Source organism: Bos mutus, chromosome 13 (genome assembly GCF_027580195.1).
Source record: "Bos mutus isolate GX-2022 chromosome 13, NWIPB_WYAK_1.1, whole genome shotgun sequence".
Taxonomy (NCBI): Eukaryota; Metazoa; Chordata; class Mammalia; order Artiodactyla; family Bovidae; genus Bos; species Bos mutus.
In genome coordinates, this window is record NC_091629.1 from 43250584 (window position 1) to 43274902 (window position 24319).

General features: G+C 56.7%; 1 protein-coding gene across 1 annotated transcript; it reads right to left on the minus strand.

Moving 5' to 3' along the window:
* Positions 1-1338: 1338 nt before the first annotated feature.
* RBM38 (RNA binding motif protein 38) lies at positions 1339-16991 on the minus strand. Its single transcript, XM_005887977.2, is given in 5 exon segments — positions 1339-2910; positions 15166-15220; positions 15702-15825; positions 16579-16757; positions 16760-16991. Coding segments are annotated over 5 exon segments (717 nt in total). The 5' UTR covers positions 16815-16991; the 3' UTR covers positions 1339-2606.
* Between the last annotated feature and the right edge of the window lie 7328 nt (positions 16992-24319).

A 24319-nucleotide genomic window follows, 5' to 3' on the forward strand; every position in this document is an offset into this window, starting at 1 on the left:
ACTGCCAGAGGACAGGAGCAGAAGCAGCGAAGGGGCCACTGCAAGGGTCCAGGAGAGAGGAAGGCGATGCTGCACCAGGGCTGGAAAAGGAGGGGGCAAGGAGCGGGCAGGCAAGAGACAGGCTTAGCAGGAGTTGCACACGAGGGTGAGGGAGGAGTTCAGAGTGACCAGAGGGAGCCTGGCTCGCCTGCTGTGCAGGAGGTGAATGGGGGAGATGGCACAGACGTACAAGCTCTGCAAGGTCCGGGAGGACAAGCAGCCTGGTGCCTGGAGAGCGACTGTCCCAAAGTAGGCCAACTCTCAACCTCTGAGCTCTGCTCAGACTGGCTTGCCCACCAGGAGCACCCACCTCATTTCCCCAGATCACCAGGAGGAACCCCTCCGTCCAACTGCCCTTGGTGCCTCCTCCTACCTGTGCAGTCCTCTCCTCCCGTCCCCCAGGGCATCGACCACACTGTGCCGAGCTCGCCAGGCAGCGGGCATCTCTGCACTGTCCCCCTCCCCCAACCCAGACTGTGCTCACAGCATGCTCACTGGTCTCTGCTGCCCCCTCAGCCCCGCCACCTCCTACACTCACCTGCCACCCTGCCTCCCCTCATGAACCTCTCCAGCCACCTGGGCCTCTTTGTCCTGAGCCTTGACGCCTGCTGTTCCTCTACCTGGAACCCAGGCCTCCTCCTCCATTACCTGGTAACACATCCTGACCGGTATGTGAAATCTCTGTATTTGCATGTTTCCTGCATCTCCCTCACTGCTTTGCATGCCTGCTGTGTGTCCCTACTAGACTATAACCCCCCCGCCCCCGGGCAGAACTGTATGCTTTGTTTACGACTACTCCCGGTGCTTTGCATGTGACCTGGCATACAACAATTTCTTGAAATGAATGAATGAATGAGGGAGCAATTGAGGGAATGAGCAAATGAACCTCCCTCTCCAGCCTTCACACTCCTTCCAGAAGGCCTCCATGATCTCCCACCACTGACGGAGCTCCAGGTAGGTGGTGGAAGACGTTGGGACTCCCCCAAGATGGGACCCCCTTACTCACACACCCTAGACATCTCTTTTCCACCCTGACTTGTGTCTGGCTGCCAGTGCCCCAAGGGTGGGTGGCCTGGATACCTGCTCCTCAGCTCTCTTAGCAGATGCTGCCCAGGTTCCGCCAGCAGCGCCCAGCTTTCTCTTCCACGGGGCTCCAGTGGTGCCGTAAATGACAACACCCTACCCAACCCCCTGACCTCTGCCCCTAGGGCCCTGCTCCCAGCACATCAACAATGCTGAGCCTGGTTGCTGTGGGGGTCAGAGGCGCCCCCTTTGAGGGGAAAAAAACCACAGACCCACTTTTTCTTTAAAGAAAACAAGTTTTATTTTTTATAATCAGAACATTCTAATAAAAATATTATTATAATATTAGCTACCTTAACTTTCTGGGCTTTGACTCTGCACCAGGCGTGCAGCAAAGCCCACATACGTCAGCCCCGAGGCCTCCCGTGTCCCTGAGGTAGGTCTGAATGAGCACCTCAGTGCCCCCAACCTTCCAGCCCGCCCGCCCCTCATCTTTCCCTTGCTCCTCCAGGGCGAGGCCCCATCGTGGTGTGTGTGAACCGCCGCCTCCTCTCCCTGAGCTCTCAAGGCAGGCAGACGTGTCTCAGCTCAAACCCGCAGGTTGTATACAGCAGGCGACACTATGTGGGTGGGGGGTGGGGTGGGGACCACCCTGTGCTCTGAGCCTCTATCCTGCCAGCTGGCCGGGATGTGGTGGTCCAGCCCCTCAGCCAGCACCCACTTCACGGCCTCGGGGAGCGAGCCAAGCTTAAGACAACTCACTGTCAAGATGCCCACCTCTGAGGAGCTCGGGCTGGTAGATACTTATCAGAAGACCACCACCACCATCTCTTCAGGCGGACGAGCCATCGACCAAAGCAAGTCTCAAAGTCAAAAAAACAGGTTTCGGATTCTTGGCGATGGGAGTCTCCATTGAAAAAATAGACTGAAACTCTGAAATCATCTTAGTAGCAAAAGAACAATGATAAGAAAAAGAGCCGCAGTGCTTCGATGGAACGGACCATGGCTGGCTGCCCTAGTCGCCAGTCACCAGAGGCCCTGCCGCACCTGGGAGCCTTGGGTGGGGGGATGCCCCCGGGCCAGCATTTAGATAATGGGAATTTCTGGGGGTGGGAGAGTCCCCTACCTGCGGTTCACAGTCATGCGGATGAAGTGACAACAGTCAATGCACTTCGCAATCCTGGGCTTCCCTGGAGTAATAAGGCTTCTCTGAACAGGACCCAGAGGGCGGTTGGGGTTTACGGAGGGTCCAGAAGACCCTTCCGGGTGCTGGGGGGACCACCTGTGGGCTCCTAGGGTATGGGAGGGTGGGGACGGTGCGTGTGCGACTGATCAGGCTGATCTTCGATTAGCTTTCGGTCATTCAAGTACTCCCTCAAGACATGACGTCCCAGGTGTAAAGAGCAGTGGTCTCTGGGCCATCCAGGGTGCTGGTGGGGTCCCGCACGGTCCTCCGAGGCCCAGGGGTGGGTGTGCACCCCTGGACCCGGCTGGCGCCCACCCAGCCCACAGTGACGGGGCTGCAGTCGCAGGCGGGGGCAGCCTCACTGCATCCGGTCAGGCTGCAGCTGTGGAGGCTGGTACTGCAGGAAGGTGGTGCCCGCGGGAGCCGCAGCCGAGAGGGCCTGGGGCACGGCGGCCGGGTAGCTGTAGCCCACGAAGCTGGCGGCTGTGGCGGGCGAGGCGGCGTACGGGTACTGGTCATAGGTGGCCGGTGGGTACTGGGCATAGGCCGGGCTGGCCGGCGTGTACTCGATGTAAGGCGAGGACAGAGGTGGAACCGGGGCGGCTGGGATCACCACGCTGGGCTGGACGATGGCTTGTGGGTAGATGTAGTGGGGGGTCAGCCTGCGGGGCCAAGCAGAGAGGGTCAGGGTCGGGTGACAGAGCAGGGAAGCACAGCTGGCTCCAGGGTGGAGTGGAGGAGCTGGGACTGCTGGGCGATGCTGCGTCACCCTCCCGTGTCTCCACTTCCTCATGTGTAAAACGGGTGCAGCCTGAGCAATAAGGCTGCTCCCACCGCAGGGCCGTGGCACTGGCCATGCCCACAACCGGCACAGCACTCTCCCCAGCGACCCACAGGGATCCTACTGCCCCTCTTCAAGTCTGCACTCAAAATATCTCCTCAGTGAACCCCTCCAGGAAACCCCCTCAAACCACCCTACACCCCAAACACCATCCATTCCTGACAGGAGCAACAACATGACTTGGGGGCCAGGGGAGTTTAAAAATGATTAGCAATTTCAGAACCAGCGCATCAAACCCAGCACAGGCCCTTCTGAGCACCAAGTCCCCATGTGATCACCCAGGGCACAGTCCATGAAGCCAGCCCTGTCCCCACCCCCACTTCCCTACTCATCTTCCAGCATCTCGCCACGCCCCCAAGTGACACCTACACAACTTACTTATCTCCCACATCCGTCTCCCCACCAACTAAAACGTCGGCCATCTATGAAATGACAACACAGACCTTGGCCCCCAGCACGGGCTCACCTGCTGAGTGAACGAAGAAAACGATGAAGAGAAGTATAACCAGATGGTGGTACTAAGAGCAAAGGTGATGGCCAAGCCTTAGGGACAGGGCTCAGCAGCCCGGTGGCCATGTCTCACGTAAGACAACTGGTGAACCTTCCCCTAGAGTGGCTCTCATAATTATCTCAGTTTACAACAGAAACACTGGGCTCAGAGGCACCTCGCCCACAGTACCAGCGTGGAGGGAACAGGATGTGGCCCCTGGGCATCAGTCTGAGAGCTGTGACCTGCACCTGGCACTCATCACACCTGGCAGGCTGCCCACTGTGGGTGCTGTGCATGCCGTGCACCCAGCCCTCCACCACAGGGGTGATCCCGCACATCGCCAAAGGGGAAAGTGAGGCTCGGGAAGGCAGTATCGGCAGGTGCCTGCTCTGCCAGCCAGCGCCGAGCCCCACGGCCAGTGTGCAGCAGCGCCCACGGCAGGGGTGGGCACAGAGCCACCAGGGCGGCCATCAGCTCCTCATCCTCCTCTCAGACCTGCTAGAGATATGCAGGACGGGGCCTCTACACCTGTAAGACAGGCCCGGAAACCCTGTCCCGCCACCCTTCCATTTCAAAGAGAAGCTGCTTGGAAAGCAAAAGGGAAAATGTTCCCTCCTGGGAATCCCGCAGGTGTGGCAGAGCCAGAAACTGGGACAGCTGGGGGACAGCAAGCAGGGCCCTGGAAGCCAGGTTCCCTCCCCTGCCGGGCCCTCAGCATCCGGGAGCCCTTGCTCCTGAAAAAAGACGGGGCTCAATGGGTCCCGGCCGCCCCCTTGGGAACACAGAAAAAGCAGAGAAACCCCAGTGTCAACAAAGCAGTGCCTGGGGTCCCCCAGACCAACCCACGGGTCAGCGGGACAAAGTCCAATCTCAATCTCAAGCCACTCTCCCTCTCCACATTGCTGGGAGAGAAAACCAGGCCACAGAACAGACGTGCTGTTTATGCAAAACTGTTACATTTATACTGAGCGGTGATAATGTTCACTAAAAAAATCAAATGTGTGTTTAAACCAGTGCTAAGGATGGGTGAGGTGGAATCGTATAAAACTGCCATTTTTACGGGTCCAAGAAGTTGACTGACAGCAACTTTATGTGGCCCGATGTTTTGAATGCAAAGAAAAGGCTGGGAAGGGGGCTGTGGAGGGGGTAGGGGGGCGAGCAGTTGGTGCATGGGGGTCTGAGTATCTCTGTGAGGCAAACGGACTCAAGGGCACAGTTAAGAGATGATAAGCACTATTCGCACCAGCCACAAAGGAGAAGCAACCCAAGCTCCCGTCCAAGGATGAATGGGTTTCCAGACTGCGGTGTATGCATGCCAAGGAATGTTATTCTGCCATAAAAAGGAGTAACACGCTGATACACACCACCACTGTGTGGATGACCCTTGAGGACACGATGCTGGGGAAAGCAGCCAGAAGTGAAAGGCTCTGGACTGCACAATTCCACTCATGGAAACCTCCACAGAAGCGAGTCCAGAGAGAAAGTGGTCATAGGTGCAGGGGCTTCAGGAAGCAGGAGAGGGGAGGGGGTGCTAAGTGGTGTCCTCCTGGGTGACGCAGAAGTTCTGAATCAGATGGTGGTGATGAATACACAACTTTGTGAAAATGCTTAATGCCCTAAAATGGCAGATTTTAGGTTATGTGTACTTTACCACAGGGCTTCCCTCGTGACTCAGCAGTAAAGAACCTGTCTGCCAATGCAGGAGACACAGGAGATGTGGGTTCAATTCCTGGGTCAAGAAGATTCCCCTTGAGGAGAGTATGACAACCCACTGCAGTATTCTTGCCTGAAAAATCCCATGGACAGAGGAGTCTGGTGGGCTCCAGTCCACAAGGCTGCAGAGTTGGACAGGACTGAGTGACTAAGCACTCCCTCACACCTTACCACAATAAAAGCACACACACGTAAGAAGCAATCCTGAGCCAGGGGTGAACCCAGTGAGGGCAGAGTTGAGGTGGGGATAGGTACCACAGCCTCGTGGACACAGCAACAAACCCTGCCCTAGGGGTAGGAGCCTGGGCACACCTGGCCAGTCCCAGAGCAGCCCCAGTTGCCCCGGGCCAGGAAGTTCTCACAGTGGATCCCCTCATCCCTGCTATTTGCCCTCCTAGGTGGCAGCACTCCTATGGTTGCCATGGCGACCCACTCCTGCTTGTCAGGAGGTCAGACAGCTTCCTGTAGGAACCTGCACACGGGCCCTAGGCCAAGCCCTCTCTCTCTTATTAGGGGTTTCCGCCGTCCACTCCCTCCTGCTTCTCTGGTGGGAACAAGAGCCCTGGATGGAGTTGGGCCTGGGTTCGAATTCCACCTCCGCCTCCCCAGGCTTCTCTCCTGTCTGTGGGTGTGCTCTGGGCAAGAACACAGTAGCGAGAAGACTACACAGCCCCTGGCCTCTCAGAGCTCGGAATCCAGGAGGAGGAGAGACAAACAAATATGCCAACCCACGAACCAGAGTCAGGAGTGGTCAGGGGAGGCTTCTTGGAGGAGGGGGCAGCTGCTCGGAGCCTGAGCTCCTGGTCCATCTCCCCCACTGGACCTCACATGAGTGGGTGGAGGCTCTACCGGCACCTTGCCCAGGCCCATGGATGGGGAAGGGGCTGGGCATTCGGTGCTGACAACAAGACAGAAGAGGGGCCACACCAACAGTTCCATTTCTTGATATCTAGTCTGCCTACAGGAAATTACCTAAGTATTTACACAGAAGTATATGAGGACTTGAGAATCCATAGAAAACACGTCCCTTATTTAAAAGGATATGTGATATGAAGCATATGAGTTGCCTTTTGGGTCTCAGCTTAATAACTTAACAATTTGATAATTTAATAAACTTGTAACAATGGAAACAGTGCCATCTATTTCACAAGATTGTGATAATTTTAAAAGCTATCATATATTTAAAAAACCAGGCAGGAAAAAAAATAAAGCAGGACAGGAACTAATACCTGATCAATATTCTGCGTCTATTTCTTGGGTATCCACTATGTGACAGACACTTTGTTTTCACCCTCATGGAGCACTTTTATTTTCAGTCTAATTATAAACAACAACAAAAAGGAGGAGCCTCAGCTGTCCAGACCCCTCCCTAAAGAGAAGCCAGTGGAAACACGACAGAGCGGGTCTTGGTGCAGTGCTCCAGAAACCCCAGCACATTCCTGAGGGTGAGGTTCTGGAAGTTTTGAGCGCAGAACTTCTGGGCTCAAACACAGAACACACAGGCAAGGACACCCCTGTTTCAGAGAGCAGACAGCCAAGTCTGATGGGGTCTGGGAACCTGCACTGGACAGGTCCCCGGGGATGCAGGTACACACCGCACTGCAGAAGCACCACCCAGACCAGGCACAAGCTGTCCGTGCAGGAGATGACGGGGCGCAGAAATGACAGGATTCTGGCCATGCCTGACGCAAGGGTGCCAGCCAGGAAAGCCAGCACGTGCACCAGGTTCCCGACAGTCCGCACCGTGGGGACCACGGAGCTGCCCTGCTGGGGATGCTCAGACATGGTGGGTGAGTAAGCTTCAGGTTGGGAGGAAGGGGGGTTCCCATTTCCTGGCCTGCAGGGACATTCTGAGTCTGCATCTGTTCATCTGTGTCCCTCAAGCACCCTGTCCCACTCTCCACTCTGTGAAAAGCCAAAGATAACATATGAAGCATTTCACAGCCAGAAAATAGGTGCTGATGTTGCCCCATTTCTCAGGAAAACTTAGGCTCCAAGAGGCCAAGGGACTGGCAGTCACACAGCCAGGAGATAAGAGCAGGGTTCTGCTGCTGCACAAGCCCTGCAGAGTCAAGGGGGAGGAAGCTATGGAGCTCCCCCCAACAGGGAGCTGGGCCCTTCAGATCTGCATTCAAGTTACAGAGCTTCCACGAGCCTGTTTTCCCATCTTTAAAACGGGTCTGGCAGAAGCTGACCTCAGGGCTTGAGAGCAGAGATCCTCTACCAGACCAGCATTTCTCAGCCACAGTGACTTCAACCCCAGGGGCCACTCAGCATGAATGTGACATTTCTGGTGTCACCTGGAGGGTACGGAGTGCCACAGGTGGAGGCTGGGGACACTGCTAACATTCCACAGCACACAGGACAGTCCCCCTACAAAGAATTCGCCAGCATCATGCTGGGGTCAAGACCTGATATAAACTACAAGGCAAAAGGTTGATACAAGGAGTTCTAACCACTGTCCCAACCAGAAACCCACACAGGGGGCTGGGGAGGAGGCCAGGTGGGAACCAAGGAGCCGAGCTGGCACATGAACACACTCAGGAAGGAACACACACACACACATATACGCACCCACCAGAATCTCCAGTGAGAAGGAAAACCCAGCCAAGCCAGCGGCTGGCCCCGTCTGAGCACAGCCCCCTGGATCCCTCCCAGGCCTACACACCACGAAAGGGGGCGTCTTGGACACCACACCAGGACACAGGGTGCGTGTGCCCAGTGGGTTCCTCGGCACTCCACCTGCCCCTCAGAAAGGTCAGCTACCGCTGGCCTCCACGCACTCCATCTACAGGCTTCTGAAGAGGGCACAGGCTTGGCACGTTCTGTCCCCAGACTGGACATGCTTCTCTGTGCACAGGGCCTTTGCACCTGCTGTTCCCACTGCTGCCAGGCTCCTTCCCACAGCTCAATCACCTCCACAGAGGCCTTCCCTGACCACCACCCCCTCACCTCTTGCCCACCGCTGGCCATACTTCCCTACAGCCTCAAACCACTTTGTCATCCACCTGTCTTCCTAAGGGCAGGGACATGGCCTGGACCGCTCGATCCCCAGCACCAGCCGAGAGCCAAGGGCCTTGTTGGCACTGGGTGGAAAAGGGGCTTCCTCCAGGGCCCCGCTGCTTTCTGGGCTGGGAGTCTCGGCCCTTGGAAGGCAGCGGAAGCAGCAGCCTGACCTGGAATGGCCACTAGGGCTGGCACAGCTTTGCTCAGCAACTCACAGCCATGAACCCTGGGGAGGCAAGAACCACAGGCTCCGTTCAAGTCTGACTCTGCACCTGTCAGCTTCAGTACTGTGCTGGGGGCTGGGACTGCCCCCTGTCCGCACCCCCAGGGACCTCAGCAGCACCAATGACCCCTCCTCCTCGAGCCTGAGGAAGAGCAAGAACATTCCACCCAGCCAGGACGGACAGAAGGCCCTCCCAGCCAGCCCCATGGAGGGCAGACCAGAGACCTGGGGGGAAAAGCAAACCAGCAAGCAGGACAGTTAGTGGGTCAGAACCTCAAAATCAGGTGACCCAACGCCTAGGCCAGGACCTGGACAAAACAAACTCACAAAACCCCAGATTGTGGGAAGTAGAGGGGGCTACAGCTGGCCAGTTCAAAAGGCCAGACCATCCTGGAGGGGCACATGCTCAGATTGAGCAGCACCTGCTGAAAGGGCAATGGCAGAGATCTCTGCCTGGACCCGCACACCCAGGGTGAGCGGTTCCCAGACAGGAGTGACCCAGCTGTCTCAGGCCGATGGAGACAGGGGTGTAGGACTGAGAACCCCGAGTCTGACCTCGGCCACAGCTGCCCCAGCCCCTCGGCCCTCTCTGGCCTGTTTCCCTGTCTGTAAACCAAGGGTGGCACAGAGCACAACAGAGCCTCCCCTAGACCCCGCAGGCCGAGGTCTAGGGGTCTGATCAGCAAGGTCTGGGGACTCCAGGGCGGGCAGGGGTGGAGGGGGCAGCTGAGGGAGCTGGCGCCAGGAGATAGACGGCCTCACAGCCCACACTCAGAGCGAAACTCACAGCGCAAAGGGATGGGTTGCAGTCCTAAGCGCTTACTCTGTGAACGCACGGTCACCCTCGAAAATAAAAATAAAAAAGGCAAATGAGCCCATTTCACTTTTTCTGTTCTCTGGAGGTTTGGCCTGATGGGCTGGAGAAGTCAGCAGCTGCTGGGGTACAATTCAGGATTCTTAGGTCAGGGAGGGCCCCCCAGGACTTCCCAGAGGGGGGACTCCAGGCTCTCTGTGGCCACTGGATCAGAGCAGGTGCAATGCATCTCCTGTGGGGCAGTGCCAGGCCCTGGCTTGGCCTCATCACCAGAACCTGTCCAAGCCCAAACACCGGCTCTTCCCCTCAGATTGCAGCCTCCCCTCACTGCCAAGGCCAATTGAACCACCGTGAGCTCAGGCCCAATGTTCTGGAATCCTCTTGGGACTCCCTTCTTTCGCACGTTCTTTAAATGTACTTCTTTAAATGTACACAGAATCCTACAACTCCACACCCCTGTGCTGTTCCAGGCGGCCACCATGCCCCCCGTGGCTCAGGCCCACCCGGCAGCCAGAGAGGCTCTAAAGATGCAAGTGACTCGGCTCTTACATGCTCAGGGCCCACAGTAGCCCCACATGACCCAGAGTAAAATCCAAACACCCCCACTGGACCACTAAGGCCCTACGTGAGCTGAGGCCACCCTGCTGGGTCCGTGACTCCCCTCAATCTCCCACTTCCTCCCACCGGTCATACCAGCCTCCCGTCAGCTGCTCCCTTCCCCCCAGGAGCACCAGTCACCACCTCTGCCAAAGAAAGTCCTGTAATCACAAGCAGGATCAGGGCTCCCTTCATCCCAAGCTGCCACAAACCGGCATACGTCCTTTGAACAAACTGAATGAATGAGAGCAGGGCTTCCTCCCCACCCTCGACGTGAGAGGGGTCAGGAGAATGATCCAGGTGCCCCCCCAGCACTCTGCAGAGTGCTCGTCACATCCACGCAGCAGCCAGGGAAATGGAGACTTGAAGAAGAAAAGGTCATCATAAGAACAAAGGGTCACCCAGGCAAGTCATGGGGCTCCCAGGCTCCTCACATGGCCTCCTCCAGCTGCAGCATGAAGGGCCTGGCCCACCTGGGATTCCCCTTCCCACACTCCTACCCACCCATGGGGCCAGGATGCCCGTGTCAGCCTGAGCGTGGTCAGGCCTCTGCCCTGCAGCCCTCAGTACAGGGTCCCTCCTGCCAGGGCCAGCGCGGCTGGCGGGGAGCTCGCCCTTGGACGAGAACCCAAGAACCACCCGGAGGCCGGTGTCTGTTACAGCAGACGGCGACAAACAACAGGTGTGCACGGGCGCCCGCGGGGAGGGCCACGCGCCGGCCCACGCCTCGCTCCAGTGAGAGCCAAACAGGAAGCAACGGGGTGGGGAGGGGGAGGACCACCCCAGACACCCTGAAAGTAAAAACAAGCCATGTGATGCCACACGGGGAGGGTACAGGCTTCCTCTCTGCCCTCCTGCAAAGCCTCCATTCTGACCTCACTTCCTGCCACACCTCCAAGGTGCTGGCCCCCCACCCCCTGCCCCCCACCCAGGTGCTGACCCCTATTCTAGGCACTGCAACTACCCCTGGCTTTATTTATGTCATATCATGAGATAACAAGGCTCTGCAGGTATAGTACAGGAGGCCCCCTGCAGTGTCCCCAGTGGTGATGTTTCATAACACAACATGCCACCAAGCCCAGGAGTCCATAGCAGGCATGCTGCTCTTAGCTGGCTCCAGGCCTTGCTCTGATTTCACCATCTGGGGGTGGCACAGGGTGCAAGTCTATGACTGTCATACTCGCAGATCACCCTCCCTACCCTTACATCATGACACAGGCCTGTCCTGCCCCCACGAGGCCCCCTGCCAGCCAGCTGCTCTGCCCAGCTGCACCCATCACATGTGCAGACGGATTTCTAATGGTCTGGCATCCCTGCCAGAAAGTGAGACAGAGAACCAACCACGTCTTTCAAAGTATCCAGCAGGTGTTCAATAAATACTTAACGAACAAAGCATTCTGGGAACAGCTCATTCCCTTCTGCCCAGTCCCGTGTGCTCCATGCTTTTGAGAAACAGACATCATCCTGTCACCCTGTGGCCCCCCATCCCGTTCTGGGGACCCAGGCACTCCACTCAGACCCCCTGGCTGGGCAGGTACCCACGACCTGATGACAACAAGGGCAGCGGGTCTCAACCTGGGCACTGGGGACCATCACAGAGACAGAGCAGGGGCCCGGAAACCTTCAGCCAAATGGAGTGTGCAGGTGCCGAGGGAGGAGATCCTGGGCCCTGGTCAGTTCTGGGGGTTCTGGCTCTGACTTGTCTGAGAGCTGGCCAGACAGCGGTGCTGGGGCCTCGGGGAAGGAGGGAGGGTGTTGGAGCCCCCAACTCAGGCTCCAGTGCCTATGCCATGCACGTTCAGCTCTGGCAAGTTTCCCCACACCCAGCACCTGCACAGGTGGAAGGGGCAACAGACTGTGGCCAAGCCGCTGTGAGATGAGTCACTGTGCGCCCGCCTTTCCGTGGGCCAGGCCCTCACTGCGCGGCTCTGCACACAGGCATGGGCCCATCCCCCCTCAGCCCTGCAAGGTGGCACTGACACAGTCCCCATCCTGCAGAAGGGGAGAAGGGGGTGGGCCTGACCCCGAGCCTGGTCAGGCTCCCGGGGCCTCGCTCTGGCACGAAGCCTGCCTGACACCCAATGGCCACCAGACCCTGTCCTGTCATCTGGGCCCGAGGGCTTGGCTTGCCCCCAGCACTGAGTGGGGCTCATGGCAGATAGGTATGAAGCCCACAGTGAGGCCCCCTTAAGAAGTTGGGGCGGGGGGAGATAAGCCTAGACAAACAGTTAACCCTTCAAAAATACCCCAAGGAGAGGCTCCCAGTGTAGTTGGGCCCAGGACACACCTTAGCTCCTACCGGCCTCAGGCCCAGCCTGAACAGACAGCTGGCTGTCAGACAGCCCTGACACCAGCCAAGAAGCCCCTTCCGAGCCAGACCCAACACTCTGCCTAGACCCGTGCCTGTAGGCTGCTGACTGTCCCACCCAGTGGGACGCTCGGCAGGGTGGTCTCTGGCTGTAGTTGTCTCCCCCTGAGACTGGCCACTTGCCACCTCCCAAAGAAGTCTTCTCCAGACCCAAGCCTCAGCCGTCATGAATGTGACAGAAATGTCCCACTCAAGATAGACCCTGAAAGACCCTGTTCTTGAAGAAAAGATAAACCGGGGAGGAGGAACCCAAGCAGAAAACAGAATGTCAAAGTCCTTTGGCAAATCTTCCCACATCGACGTTTATGACCCGGCCAGGCGAGGATTCCACAGTGGCTGAGCCCGGGAGTGGGGGTCTGGGGTCTTTGGAGCTGCCCCGGGCACAGGAGTGGGGCTGGAAAGCCTGGGAAAGTTCCGGTGGGCAGGAGAGGGGTTAACGGGTTCGCAAACCCTGGGCTGCCCAGGCCTCCCTGCCAGCCTGGAGCTGACACAACTGACCGCTGAGTCAGGCCCGACCGGGCTCCCGGGCCCGATTGTTTGTAAAGACAAAAGGGACGCTGACGGCCTAAGTCTCCAGCCAGGCGGGCAGGCACTGGGAAGAGACAGCTGACTCTGAAAGCCTGGCCGAGGCCCCCCTGCCCCTGGGTCTCAGCGCGGCCTGGTGGGAGGTGACAATCCACCAGCTGCTGGAAAACGCAGAGCTGGCCTGTCCCTCCGACTCCTTGTCCCTGTTTGTCGACTGTCCTTCCACCCCTCAGCAACCAACAAATAGAGCCTCTGCGTCGTCATGGGTCTTAAATGGCTGGCCAGCAGATTCAGTTACAAAACATTGTCGCCGGCACTCAGAAGCACGTGGCAGTGAAATCAGAGTGACCCCTGACCACCCTCCCGTGGGCGGCGCTCTGAGGACCGTGGGGGAAACCGTCTGGGCACCCTGCCCACCTCCCACCCCAGAGAGCAGGGGCTGAGAGCATGGGGCCAGAGCCAGCTTGTGGAGGTTCAAGTCCCCTCACTTCAGCCCGTTAGCTGTTTTTAACCTCTCTTTGCCTGTTTCCCCACCTATGAGGGAGGGATGATGTCCGTCCCAACCTCAGAGAAGTGCCACGAGGGTGTGGGGCACCTCGCCCCGTGAGCCAGCACGGCCTTGTGTGCTTATTATTCCCATTTTCCAGATGAGGGAACGGAAGGCTCAGGAAGAGGTGACATCACTTATCAAGGAGGACCCCACTGGTAAAGTGACAAAGCCAGGATCTGAACCCAGGTCCGCAGGCTCCAGTCCCAAATATCAGGACTCTGAGACTCAGTCCCAGAAGCAGCTGTAATGGGTCAGAACAGAGCCCAGGCCCAAGCAGAAAGCCACAGAGGCATTTTAAGCAGAGGAGAGCTGCGTGTGCTCAAGGCTCACACTTGGATCTCAGTGCTAGCCCCTGTCCCAGCCCCTGCCCCAGGAAACAGAACCAGGACTGTGAAAAGTGAGGAACGCCCTCCCCGTGTGGCCTGAACCCAAACAGGAAGAACTTGGGTGACAGCAGGAAGATGGGGGTGTCCCCAAACACCTTCAAAGACGCCTACAGACACAGATGAAGCAGATCCCAGGGTGGGAAGGAAACCAGAGCCCCCTGCTCCCGGCGGCCCTCCAGGCTTCCTCCCAGGAGGACACACAAGGCACTGGGCTCACACACGGTCTCTGACCCACAAGCGGGGGGGGCGCCCTGGACAGCCAGAGACTGCCTGTCAGGGCCAGGAGCCTCGAATCATGGCCAACCTGCCCAGGCCGCCCGAGCCCAGCTCCCAACCTGCTCCAAAGCCTGGTCCACACCACCCCAGCGAGCCAGGTGAGCAATCAAATCAAGCCTCTGGGGCAGATACACACACACATATTTGCAACTTTCAACACAAAACACAGGGCCTGGAATCTGATCACTGATAAGCTTAAGAAGTTCTACCATCTTAACAGGGGCTCCCTGTTCTATAAATGGCCCCCCAACACAAACCCCTCATCGTAATCAGCACATTCCCCACACCAGGGCACAGAGCCGACATCAATCATGGGGCTGAGAAGTCGGCCAGTACGGCAGGCTCCTTTGTGCATCTAAAGTTTGTGTCCTTTCCCAAGCAGCTGCCAGACCTTATTAGATGCTTTAAAAAAAAAAAAAAAAAAAAGGCCCTTTTCAGGTGGAGGAGGGTGGGACACGCTACTCCAAAGCACCTTAGACAAAAGGCCCACAGGCTGAGCCCACTTGGGCGGAGACATCTGGCCCTAATCCCAGCTCACCTGCTGCAGCTTCACAAACACCAGACCAGTTGGCAGTGACCCGCTGCCACCATCTGTTGGGCACTGGAGCAGGTCAGAGAGGCGCCCTCAGAAGAGCCTGGCCCGGTTCCTGGTCGGCAAACACTTCCAGCATGCTCACCTACCTGCCTGGCCTCCACCCACAGAACTCAGAGGTGCTATCACTACCCCATTTTACAGGTGAGGAACCCAAGGCACACAACCAATAAGGGGAAGCCAGGACCTGAATTCAAGCCCACAGGCTCCAGAGTGCATGTTCCCCATCTCTCTTCAGTGTGGCCTTTGCCGGGGCAGAGAAATGCAATCTGCCTTCTCCCCCTTCTCCCAGCTGAATCCCTCCCACTCCCACAACACGATCACGCTTCTGAAAGACTGGAGCAAGTGACGGGTCTCAGACAGAGAAAGGGAGCTGCAGACAGTGCCACCAGTGCCGGGGGGTCAGCGGTCCTGGGGTGAGAGGCTCCCTCAGACCGAGGGCCACCTGCACGGGGAGACCCAGGAAGCCCACAGCGCCCTGGCCTAGTCTCCAAGGGCTGTGCGCCCCCCAGCCCCAGCCAGCCGCGTCCACTCACCCGTAAGTCCGCTGGATCAAAGTAGGGGGCACCTGTTGCACGCCGATGGCAAAGCCTAAAATGAGAGACCAGTTAGGGAGGGGCCCAGCCTCACCCAGGGAAGACCCCCACAGCCCTCCACCTCTAATCCAAAAGGGTAAACAGCTTCCTCTCCCCTCCCGGGCACCTCTACCTGAACCCCAGAACTCCCAGCCAAAGGGGGCCCATGGAGCTGAGGGGCAGCAGCCACTGGGCTTGCGCCCTCCGGAGCTCCAGCTCTGGGACCCACTTCCTCCCTCCGGTGAGGACAGCTGACAAGTGGGTGACCTGCCCTCCTTGCCGACCTGCCCTCCTTGCCCTGTCCCACCGGCACACGCAGCCGGAGGAAGGGGTTCAACTTCCGAGCTGGGGGATGACTGCCCTGTGACGGCTCTCTTGGAGCACATGACAGCCAACTGCTACTCCTGGTGCAGGGCGGGGGGGCCTCCTCCACCCCACAGATACCGAGGCTGAATATAGCAACCAGAAGCACAGCGAAGGAAAGCACGCACTCTCACCCGTCTGGAGGCTGCGCGGCTTGGCACCCAGATAGGCCAAGTTCACGTTTGCCTTGCGACCATCAATGTTGGGGTTAGGGTCTTTGCAAGCCCTCTCTGCGGCTGCCCGGTCGGCCATGGTCACCTGGAGGAGCACAGAGGCATCAGGGGCTTCACCGGAAGGCGAGGGAAGCAGAGTGGGCTCTAGAGCCCAGGCACCCCGGCATTTACTTCCCCTGACCCCAGGTGCCCGCTACCCAAGGCATCCGCCCAGCCCCGTCCAGCCTAAGCCCCCTAACCCCAAAGCCGCCCCTGGACCCCAGCTCCTCCTTCCGAGTTCAAGTGCTAAGAAACGCGGCCTTGAAGGGCAAAAACAATGCCCGGGGACGACAGCGAAACCCGAAGGGAGGGAGGGGTCCTGGCTTGGCCTACCCGGCCCGTGGGGACCACCAGTTTCCTCACGGGAGGGGTTTGGGGACACCCTAGTTAGAAAAGGAGTAAGAGAAGTGTCTTCAGGCCGACTTGGACTTAGGTTGTTTGGGATGTCTGTGGGAGTTGGTGGAAAATAATACACGAGTTGTTCAAAGGCTCCTAGCCCCAGGGTGAAGCCCTGTTCCTCGCTCGCTTGTTGCTCCAGGAAGTGCCGAAAAGTAGCCGGCTGTCCCCAAAACCTCTCCACAAACTTAGAAGAGTCCTAATTGAACACAGCGGCTCTCCCTTTTAAGCCGGCGTGGCGTGGGGGCAGGGAGACGGGGGCAGGACCGGCTGCAGCCCGAGAAGGGTCAGCAGGTGCCGAGCCGGCGGGAGGCGCCCGGGACTGGCGTGCGCCCGCCGCTTGACTCAGCGCCCCGGCCACGATAAGTGCGGGGCGGGCGCTCCCGGCCGCGGGGCCACTTACGAAGCCGTATCCGCGAGACTTGCCCGTCTGGCGGTCGGTGATGACCACGGCCTCCTCGATGTCCCCGAAGCCCTCGAAGTACTTCCTGAGCGAGGCGTCGGTGGTATGGTAGGGCAGGCCGCCCACGAAAATCTTGGTGAACGTGGTGTCCTTCTGCGAGCCGTGCATGGCGCCGGGGCGGCCGGGGGCCGCGAGAAGCCCGCGCTCGGGGCGCACGGCGCGGGCTGCAGCAGCATGGGGGGCGCCCCGCCGCCTACGGACCCGGGCCGCGTGGGGCTGCGCTCATTGGGGACGGTGGGGGTGCGAGCGGGGCAGCAGGGGCGCCGGTCTAGCCGCCGGGCCCGTCCACGCGCGGGCCGCTCCCGTCGTGCGCTCCTCGCTGCGTTGCGCTGCTCTCCAGCCGGCGTTGCGAGCACTCTGCGCCTCAGCGCCTGCCCCTCGGGCTTTGTAGTCGGCCCCGCCCCCGGCCCGCCCAGGCCCCGCCCTACAACACCGACCCCGCCTCCAGCCTCAGCCCCGCCCTGCCCCGGGCGCGCGAGGAGCGCCGGGAAGCGTAGTCCAGGCCCCGCCCCACCGCGCCGCACGTGCGGTGGGGAAGCTCTTGGAGCAAGGCGCGCACTTGCGGCGGGGGCACATCCGGGTTTTCTAGGGCACCTGTTCCGTGCTCGCTGGGTTCCGGGCTCCTCTCCTCGTGGAAAGCAGTCTAGCGAATCAGGTGTACACGATTCAGATCGTGTTTAGTGAGTCGGCGTTTCTCCCAGTGCTACCTCCAGTACAACACGTATTGAAGGTGAAATGATTTTTGTCTTTACGCAGAGGTGCTAAGTAGCTTCAGTAGTGTCCCACTCTTTGTGACCACCACGGACTATGCCCTGCCAGGTTCCTCTGTCCTTGGAATTCTCTAGGCAAGAATACTGGACCATGCCCTCCTCCAGGAGATCTTTCCAATCCACAGACTGAACCCTCATCTGTTATGTCTTCTGCACTGGCAGGCAGGTTCCTTACCACTAGAGCCACCTGGGAAGCCCCGTTTGTCGAGAGTGTATGTGGGTATGCGTGTGTGTGTGGTCTATATACATGAAAATAATTAGTTCGAGGAATTTTAGAGTGTGGTATGTGATCTATATACACGAATATAATTCATTCGAGGAATATTTATTAGGGTGTGGGGAATGCAGAAATGCACAGAACACACTCTAGCCCCACCAAGCCGCTATGAACAAGACAAATAAACGGGTTCAGTTCAGTTCAGCCGCTCAGTCGCGTCCAACTCTTTGCAACCCCATCGACCGCAGCATGCCAGGCCTCCCTGTCCATCACCAACTCCTGGAGCTTGCTCAAACTCATGTCCCTCGAGTCAGTGATGCCCTCCAACCATCTCCTCTGTTGTCCCCTCCTCCTCCTGCCTTCAATTTTTCCAAGCATCAGGGTCTTTTCCAATGAGTCACTTCTTTGCATCAGATAGCCAAAGTATTGGAGTTTCAGCTTCAGCATCAGTCCTCCCAAGGAATATTCAGGACTGATTTCCTTTAGGCTTGACTGGTTCGATCTCCTTGCAGCCCAAGGGACTCTCAAGAGTCTTCTCCAACACCACAGTACAAAAGCATCAATTCTTTGGCACTCAGCTTTCTTTATAGTCCAACTCTCTCCCATCCATATGTGACTACTGGAAAAACTATAGCTTTGACTAGACGGGCCTTTGTCGGCAAAGTAATGTCTCTGCTTTTTAACTATACGATATATTACCCATTAGGAAATAAATCATGGTGCTACCATCCAGGAGTGGCCAGAGTGGTCCCCAGAGCCCCTATGATAAGGTGACTAGGCAGGGGAAGTAATTCTGGCCTCATCAAAAGTCCATCTCGGTGCTCGGGATTCCTCCCTCTGTCGGCAACCTCTAGGGGAAAGCAAACATAAAGGGCAGTGCTATTCTCTTTGTCCCTTCCCCAACCATAGGGACAGGCCCACCCCTGGGACTCTGTAGCAAGACCTGCTTCAGAATTGTCAAGGCTGCTTGTTCAAAGTTACTAGGAACTTCCTGTCTGACCAGAGCACTGAACCCAAGGCCCCCGCACCAGCATCCCCCACCAGTGGGTCACACGGCTATGCAGAGCCAGGCCCTGAGGGTCTCAAACCCTCCACATGTCCAGGCACCAGCATTGGGGTGTCCTGTGCAGTGGACATTAAGCCATCAGCCACTGTAGCCACCTGACTACACCCTGAGGCGATTCAGGTTGGGGGGGGGGCGGGGGGCTGGGACAGGATACTGATCCTAGATGGTTAAGGTGCACATCAAAGGAATAATTTCCATAAGCCCACACTTTTGCATCTTTGCATGCATATGAAAGTGCTAAATTCATTAACTTGTCTGGTTTTTCTTTAATTCACAAGAATCCTTTGATGTTCGACTTTCGGGTTTTTGTTATAAAACTCCCTGTATCCTGGCCCCTCCTTTACCGCTTAGGAACACTCTCTCACGCTTAGGAGCACTCTCTCTGGGCTATCCTAGAAACTGCTTCCAGGGTTTGAGTCTGCATAAAGCCCACTGAATAAAATACAATCCTCAGCTTCTAGTCGTGCACCTTTTTAAAAGTTGACACTGCTCAAAGTGGGGTTGAGGGGCACAGGAAGGCAGGCGAGGTGTTTACTAGTCTTTGCGGTTATCCAGTACATTCTCTGTCAGGCTATATTTGACCCCGGGCCCAGACCAGCTGTGCCTGAAGCACCCCCCACTCCTTAATCCCACTCTCCCCCAGGCACCCACTGTTCTGATCCTTGCTTCCCCCAAGACGCCCACCCCAGCCCCTTGACGCTGAGAATGGAGCCCCGAGTCTTCACGGAGTCCCCTGGGGACACACTTTTCTGACTCCCCTGATTTCTCGTCTTGTCCTCGGTGCTCCCCAGGCCCACTCCTGCCTCAGGGCTGTGTCACACCACTTGCCCTTTAGCCTGCTCTTATCCCTTCATTGCACTTTTCACCTCCCCAAACCCTGGTCCCCTATTCGCGGATTTAAGTTCTCTCTCGCCCCTGCGAGGTGGGGCCTTGGATGTTTTCCTCAAGCTGTATGGTCTGGCAAACAGAAGTCCGCCGAGGAAAAGTTTGTTGAGTGAATGAATGCATGGTGGAAGGAAAGAGCCGAGAAGAGCTCTCCACCAGAGAAAGGATTCTCAGCGCTCCCTTGGAAAACTTTGCTAAAGTGTCATCTACACTTGTTGGGCCAGGGAAGGCGGCCATGTTGCAGCCGCGCGTCACGTTGGATACCTTCAGCCGGCCTCAGTTTCCCCTTCCGTGATTGGGCCTCTAGGGGGCGGGGGCAGGGCGCGGGCGGCTAGGCCTACAAGTCCTACAAGTCCCAGCACCGCCCGGGCTGGCCCGCCCCGCCCACTCCGCGCCCCTCCCTATTGAGCGGCCGCGCGGGGAGGGGCGCCGCAGGGAGTGAGGCTGCGCCCTGGGCGGCCGGCGTCTGCTGAGCACGTGCTGACGCCGCGGGATCAGGAGGGTTCAGACCCCGGGTGGTCGGCCTCCCTGGGCGGGAACACGGGGTTAGAAAGGCAGAGCGCGCAGAACCCGTGCCCGACGTTTTCCGCCCGTGTCCGGCAGGATCGCTGCGGGCCCCTAGCGCTCCCGCCCTGCCCGGAAGAGGGCATGGGGCATCTTTTTTTAAAAAATTCGGATGCCCAGCCATGGTTCATTCAGTTGTTTATCCTCCGGTCCCTAGGTTTCTGCGTCACCAATCTCTCCGCCCGTCGAGTGGCCCCATGTCCCCATGTGTCACCCCCTTCTCCCAACACGTACTTATTGATCTGTTAGGTGCCGGGCAGGGTTCTAGACCCCAGGAAGACTGCAAGCAGGAAACTAATAATGTCCCCCACTCCCTCCACCCGCACACAAGTCCAAGCTTACGTTTTAGAGAGAAAGTGAATGAATGAATACTATATTTACTTTTAGGTAAATTTTTCTAGGCAGGTGCTGAGACAAGGGCAAAGAAGAGTCACAGGTGTTCTCTAGAAGCAAGTTAGGACTCTAGGGGATTGATGAAAGCCAGAGCCATCGGCGCACAGGGCACAGGTGACCGAATGCGAAAAGTCAGAACAGAACAGGAGGAGATCCTGGCGCCATCACTGATGCAGTAACCTCTGAGTGCTGGGCACTTTTATGTGGCTAATCCTCCCACACCACTAATAAAAATAAAGGTCAAGTGTTTTAATGCCTGTTGGGGTTAGGTCCTGAACTGGGTAATTTATATATTAGAAAGTGTGAAAGTGAACGTGTTAATTGCTCAATCATGTCTGACTTTGCAATTCCATGGACCATAGCCCTCCAGGCTCCTCTGCCCATGGGATTTCCCAGGCATTTTGAGGATACTGGAGTGGCTTGCCATTCCCTTCTCCAGGGGATCTTCCCTACCCAATACAGGGTCTCCTGCATTGCAGGCAGAGTTTTTGCCGTGATTTAACCTCCAAACACCCTTTGTCACAGGGAGGGAACTGAGGCACTGAGTGACTTCCTCAACACCACCCAGAGCAGCAAATGGCTGGCCAATCCATGATCCTATTTTTGTCCTCTCACAGCCTTTAGAGAAGGCCTTTCATTTTTGTTTATTTATTTATGCCTTTGCTGGTCTGCGTTGCTGCACAGGCTTTCTTTAGCTGTGGCGAGCAGGAACTACTCTCTAGTTCTGATGTGCTGGCTTCTCATTTCGGCCACCTGGGCTGAGGTGGTGGTCCTAGACTCAGGCCCTTCCTCTGGAAATGTTGGCCCTTGTCTGAGGCCATGCCTGGGTGTGGGTATTTGCTGTGGGTTGGATTGTGTGCCCTAAGAATACATTCAAGTCCCTGGTACTCATGAACGTGCCCTTATTTGGAAATAGGATTTTTGTACTATCGTCCACTTAAGACAAAGTCATATTGGAGTTGTATGGGGACTTATCCAATGACTGTTGTCCTTATAAGAAGGCTATATGAAAACTTAGACAAACAATGAGAAGGCCATGTGATACCAGAGGCAGAGAGGTTGGAGTGATGTGCCTGCAAGGTGAGAACATGGTGATTGGTGGCAACCCCAGAAGCCAGCTCTGAAAAAGGCATACTGGGAACAGAGTTCTCTCTCTGAGTGCCTTAACAGGGAACACGGCCCTACCGACACCTTACCTTTGGACTTCTGATCTCCAGAGCCATGAGAGTACATTTCTGTTGTTCTAAGCCGTCCAGTTCAAGGTCAGACGCTGCAGCAGCCCCGGGAGACCAGCACAGCTGGAGGGGAGAGAAAGCCAGAGCTCCGGGTGGGTGGAATCGTGGCCGTGGGACTCGTGGTTTGGAATAACCGACCTTGAGTCACACAAGGGTACTGGGGCTCCCTAGGGTCATTCCAGGACTGGGAAGCACTCCTGTACCTCCCTGGGCTTCAGCTGCTCAGCTAGGGAAAAGTCCAACTAAGCATCCTTTTACTTAGAACATTGCTGGTTTATATCCTGTCCTGTTCTTCCCTGCCCAAGCCACTCTGGGAATGAAACTGATAGCACCCACCTCCCCTGCCCACTCCTGGCTGTCTCCTGAGTCTGGGCCCTTGTACTCAGCAAGCAGTCAGGCTGGGACCCCACCTCCCATCCTCACCTGCATCTTGGAGGCAGCATCTGGCTGCAGCCCCAGGATCCACACAGACCCTCTGTTCCCAGCCTGTCCTAGAGGGCAGCCAGCCTGGTGTTTGGATCTGCTATCGCTGAACTAGACGCTCCCAGGGCCTGGGACTCAGACTCCCTCCAGGCCTCTCCTCCAGCATCCCTCAAAAGCTCCTGTCCCTTCCCAACCCTACTTTAAACATCTGTTTGCTTCTGTGTGGACCATCTCCCCACCAGAGGGTGGCTCTGGGAGGACAGGCTACTGGCTACTTTGTTCGGTTCCATGTATTCAGGGCCTGGCATGTGGAAGGCACTCGGTAAAGATGTGCTGAGTGGAGTAACAACTGTGTGACTGAACACATTCCAGAGGACTGAGATTGGGGGCGTGAAGGGATCCCCAAAGCCTGTTTATCTTAACGGAGATGTGAGCCACAGGATGTTCCTGTGGAGTCAAGCCTGGGCAGCCCCATCTCCATCTCAGAGCTGGGCTGCAGCTGAGGGGCAGGGTGCAGCCACCTGCACCCCCTCCCTCACCCAAACTGGGGGCCCAAGGAACCTTGAAACAAAAAACTGAGGCAGGGAACCAAAAGAGGAAGCACAAGAGAGGTTTGTATGTCATTCGGGCATGGATTGGGCCCTGCTGTTTCAACTTCAGAGAGTAACCTGCCCCCTGGGCTCCTCTGGTCGTCCCTGTCAATTAGTGAAAGTCCCTCTCGCTTCTTTTTGGGCAGAGGGCAGGCTGCACTGCACAGAGCATAGCCACCACCTCTCTGGGCCTTAGTTTCCTCAGCTCTAGAATGGGCAGATGACAGTGACATCCTCCTAAGTCTTCAGCGAGGCTGAATTGGGATCATGCACAGAGTGCCGAGCTCGTCCTCATACTGAATGTTGTTGTTAAGCCGCCCAGTCGTGTCCGACTCTTTGTGACCTCATGGACAGCAGCGCGCCAGGCTCCCCTGTCCCCCACTATCTCCTGGAGTTTGCTCAAACTCATGTCCCATACCAACAATTGCAATTTTGACTTTTTCACCGGGCATGCCTCAGTTTCCAGGCTACACACGCCAGGTGAGGAGGTGGGCACCTGGCAATCCTCCCATGTGTGCTCCTTCTGTGGCTCCTCAGTGCCCAGGGACAGTCCCCGATCTCTTTGCTCAAGATGCCTTCCCTGCCTCCCAAAGCAGAGCCGAAGAGCCCAGCCTCCCAGGAAGGCTGTGTCCCCTTCCCAGGAGCCTGCAGCTGTGTGGGCCACAGTGCCCCTGGGTGGTCTGCTGAGCCCAAAGGACCCTCCTCAGACAGATGATCTTAGACACTTAATAAAATGCCTAGAAAGGCAAAGGAAAACCATCATACTAAAACACAGCTATTAAAATAGTTAAAAGCAGAGTGTGACTCATGGCTTCTCAGCTCACCCCTTCCCTCTGCTATCAGTAGGTCAGATGCTTAGTCCCTGCCCTGGCTTTGCCATCTTTCTCTGGGTTTTCTAGGGCAAGCAGTGATTTTTGACAAGATGAAGCTCTCAGCAGCAAGCAGAGGCATCTCTTTCAACTGTCTGCATTTTAGTACCACTTACTAAACATCTGGCTATGGTGGCAACCATATGATATTGTGTTCTGGAGCACACAGCATTTGATGGCAGTCTGCCATCCTCAAGGGAGGTGTAGGGATGAGTTTTAATATACCAAGACCATGACTTGGCCTGTGGGAAGGACCATCTGCCAACATCCATATCCTGTTCAGACAGAGGGAGCAGAATGGAAGGCAAGCTTCAGCCACTGTATTTCCTTGCCCTATAGACTGAACTCTAAATTAGGCATCACCCTGTGAACTTCCAAACATATGGATGGTGGCTGTGATATAGGAGTAAGTTTTTTTCTATTTTTCCAGTATTTTACCAAAATATGGATGTTTTCCATCAAGTGTATTCCTATAACAAAAACCATTCAGTGACTAAAACAAAGGAAATCAGCCTCCACGGAAATATTATTAAAATTATCTAAAATAAATCTTCAAAGTAAAAAAAAAAAAATAGTTAAAAGCGAGGAATGTGTGTGTTCCTTGACTATGCCAAGAAATGATATACAGCAGGGGCACTGGTGAGTCAGCAGTTTCAAAGGACAAATGAG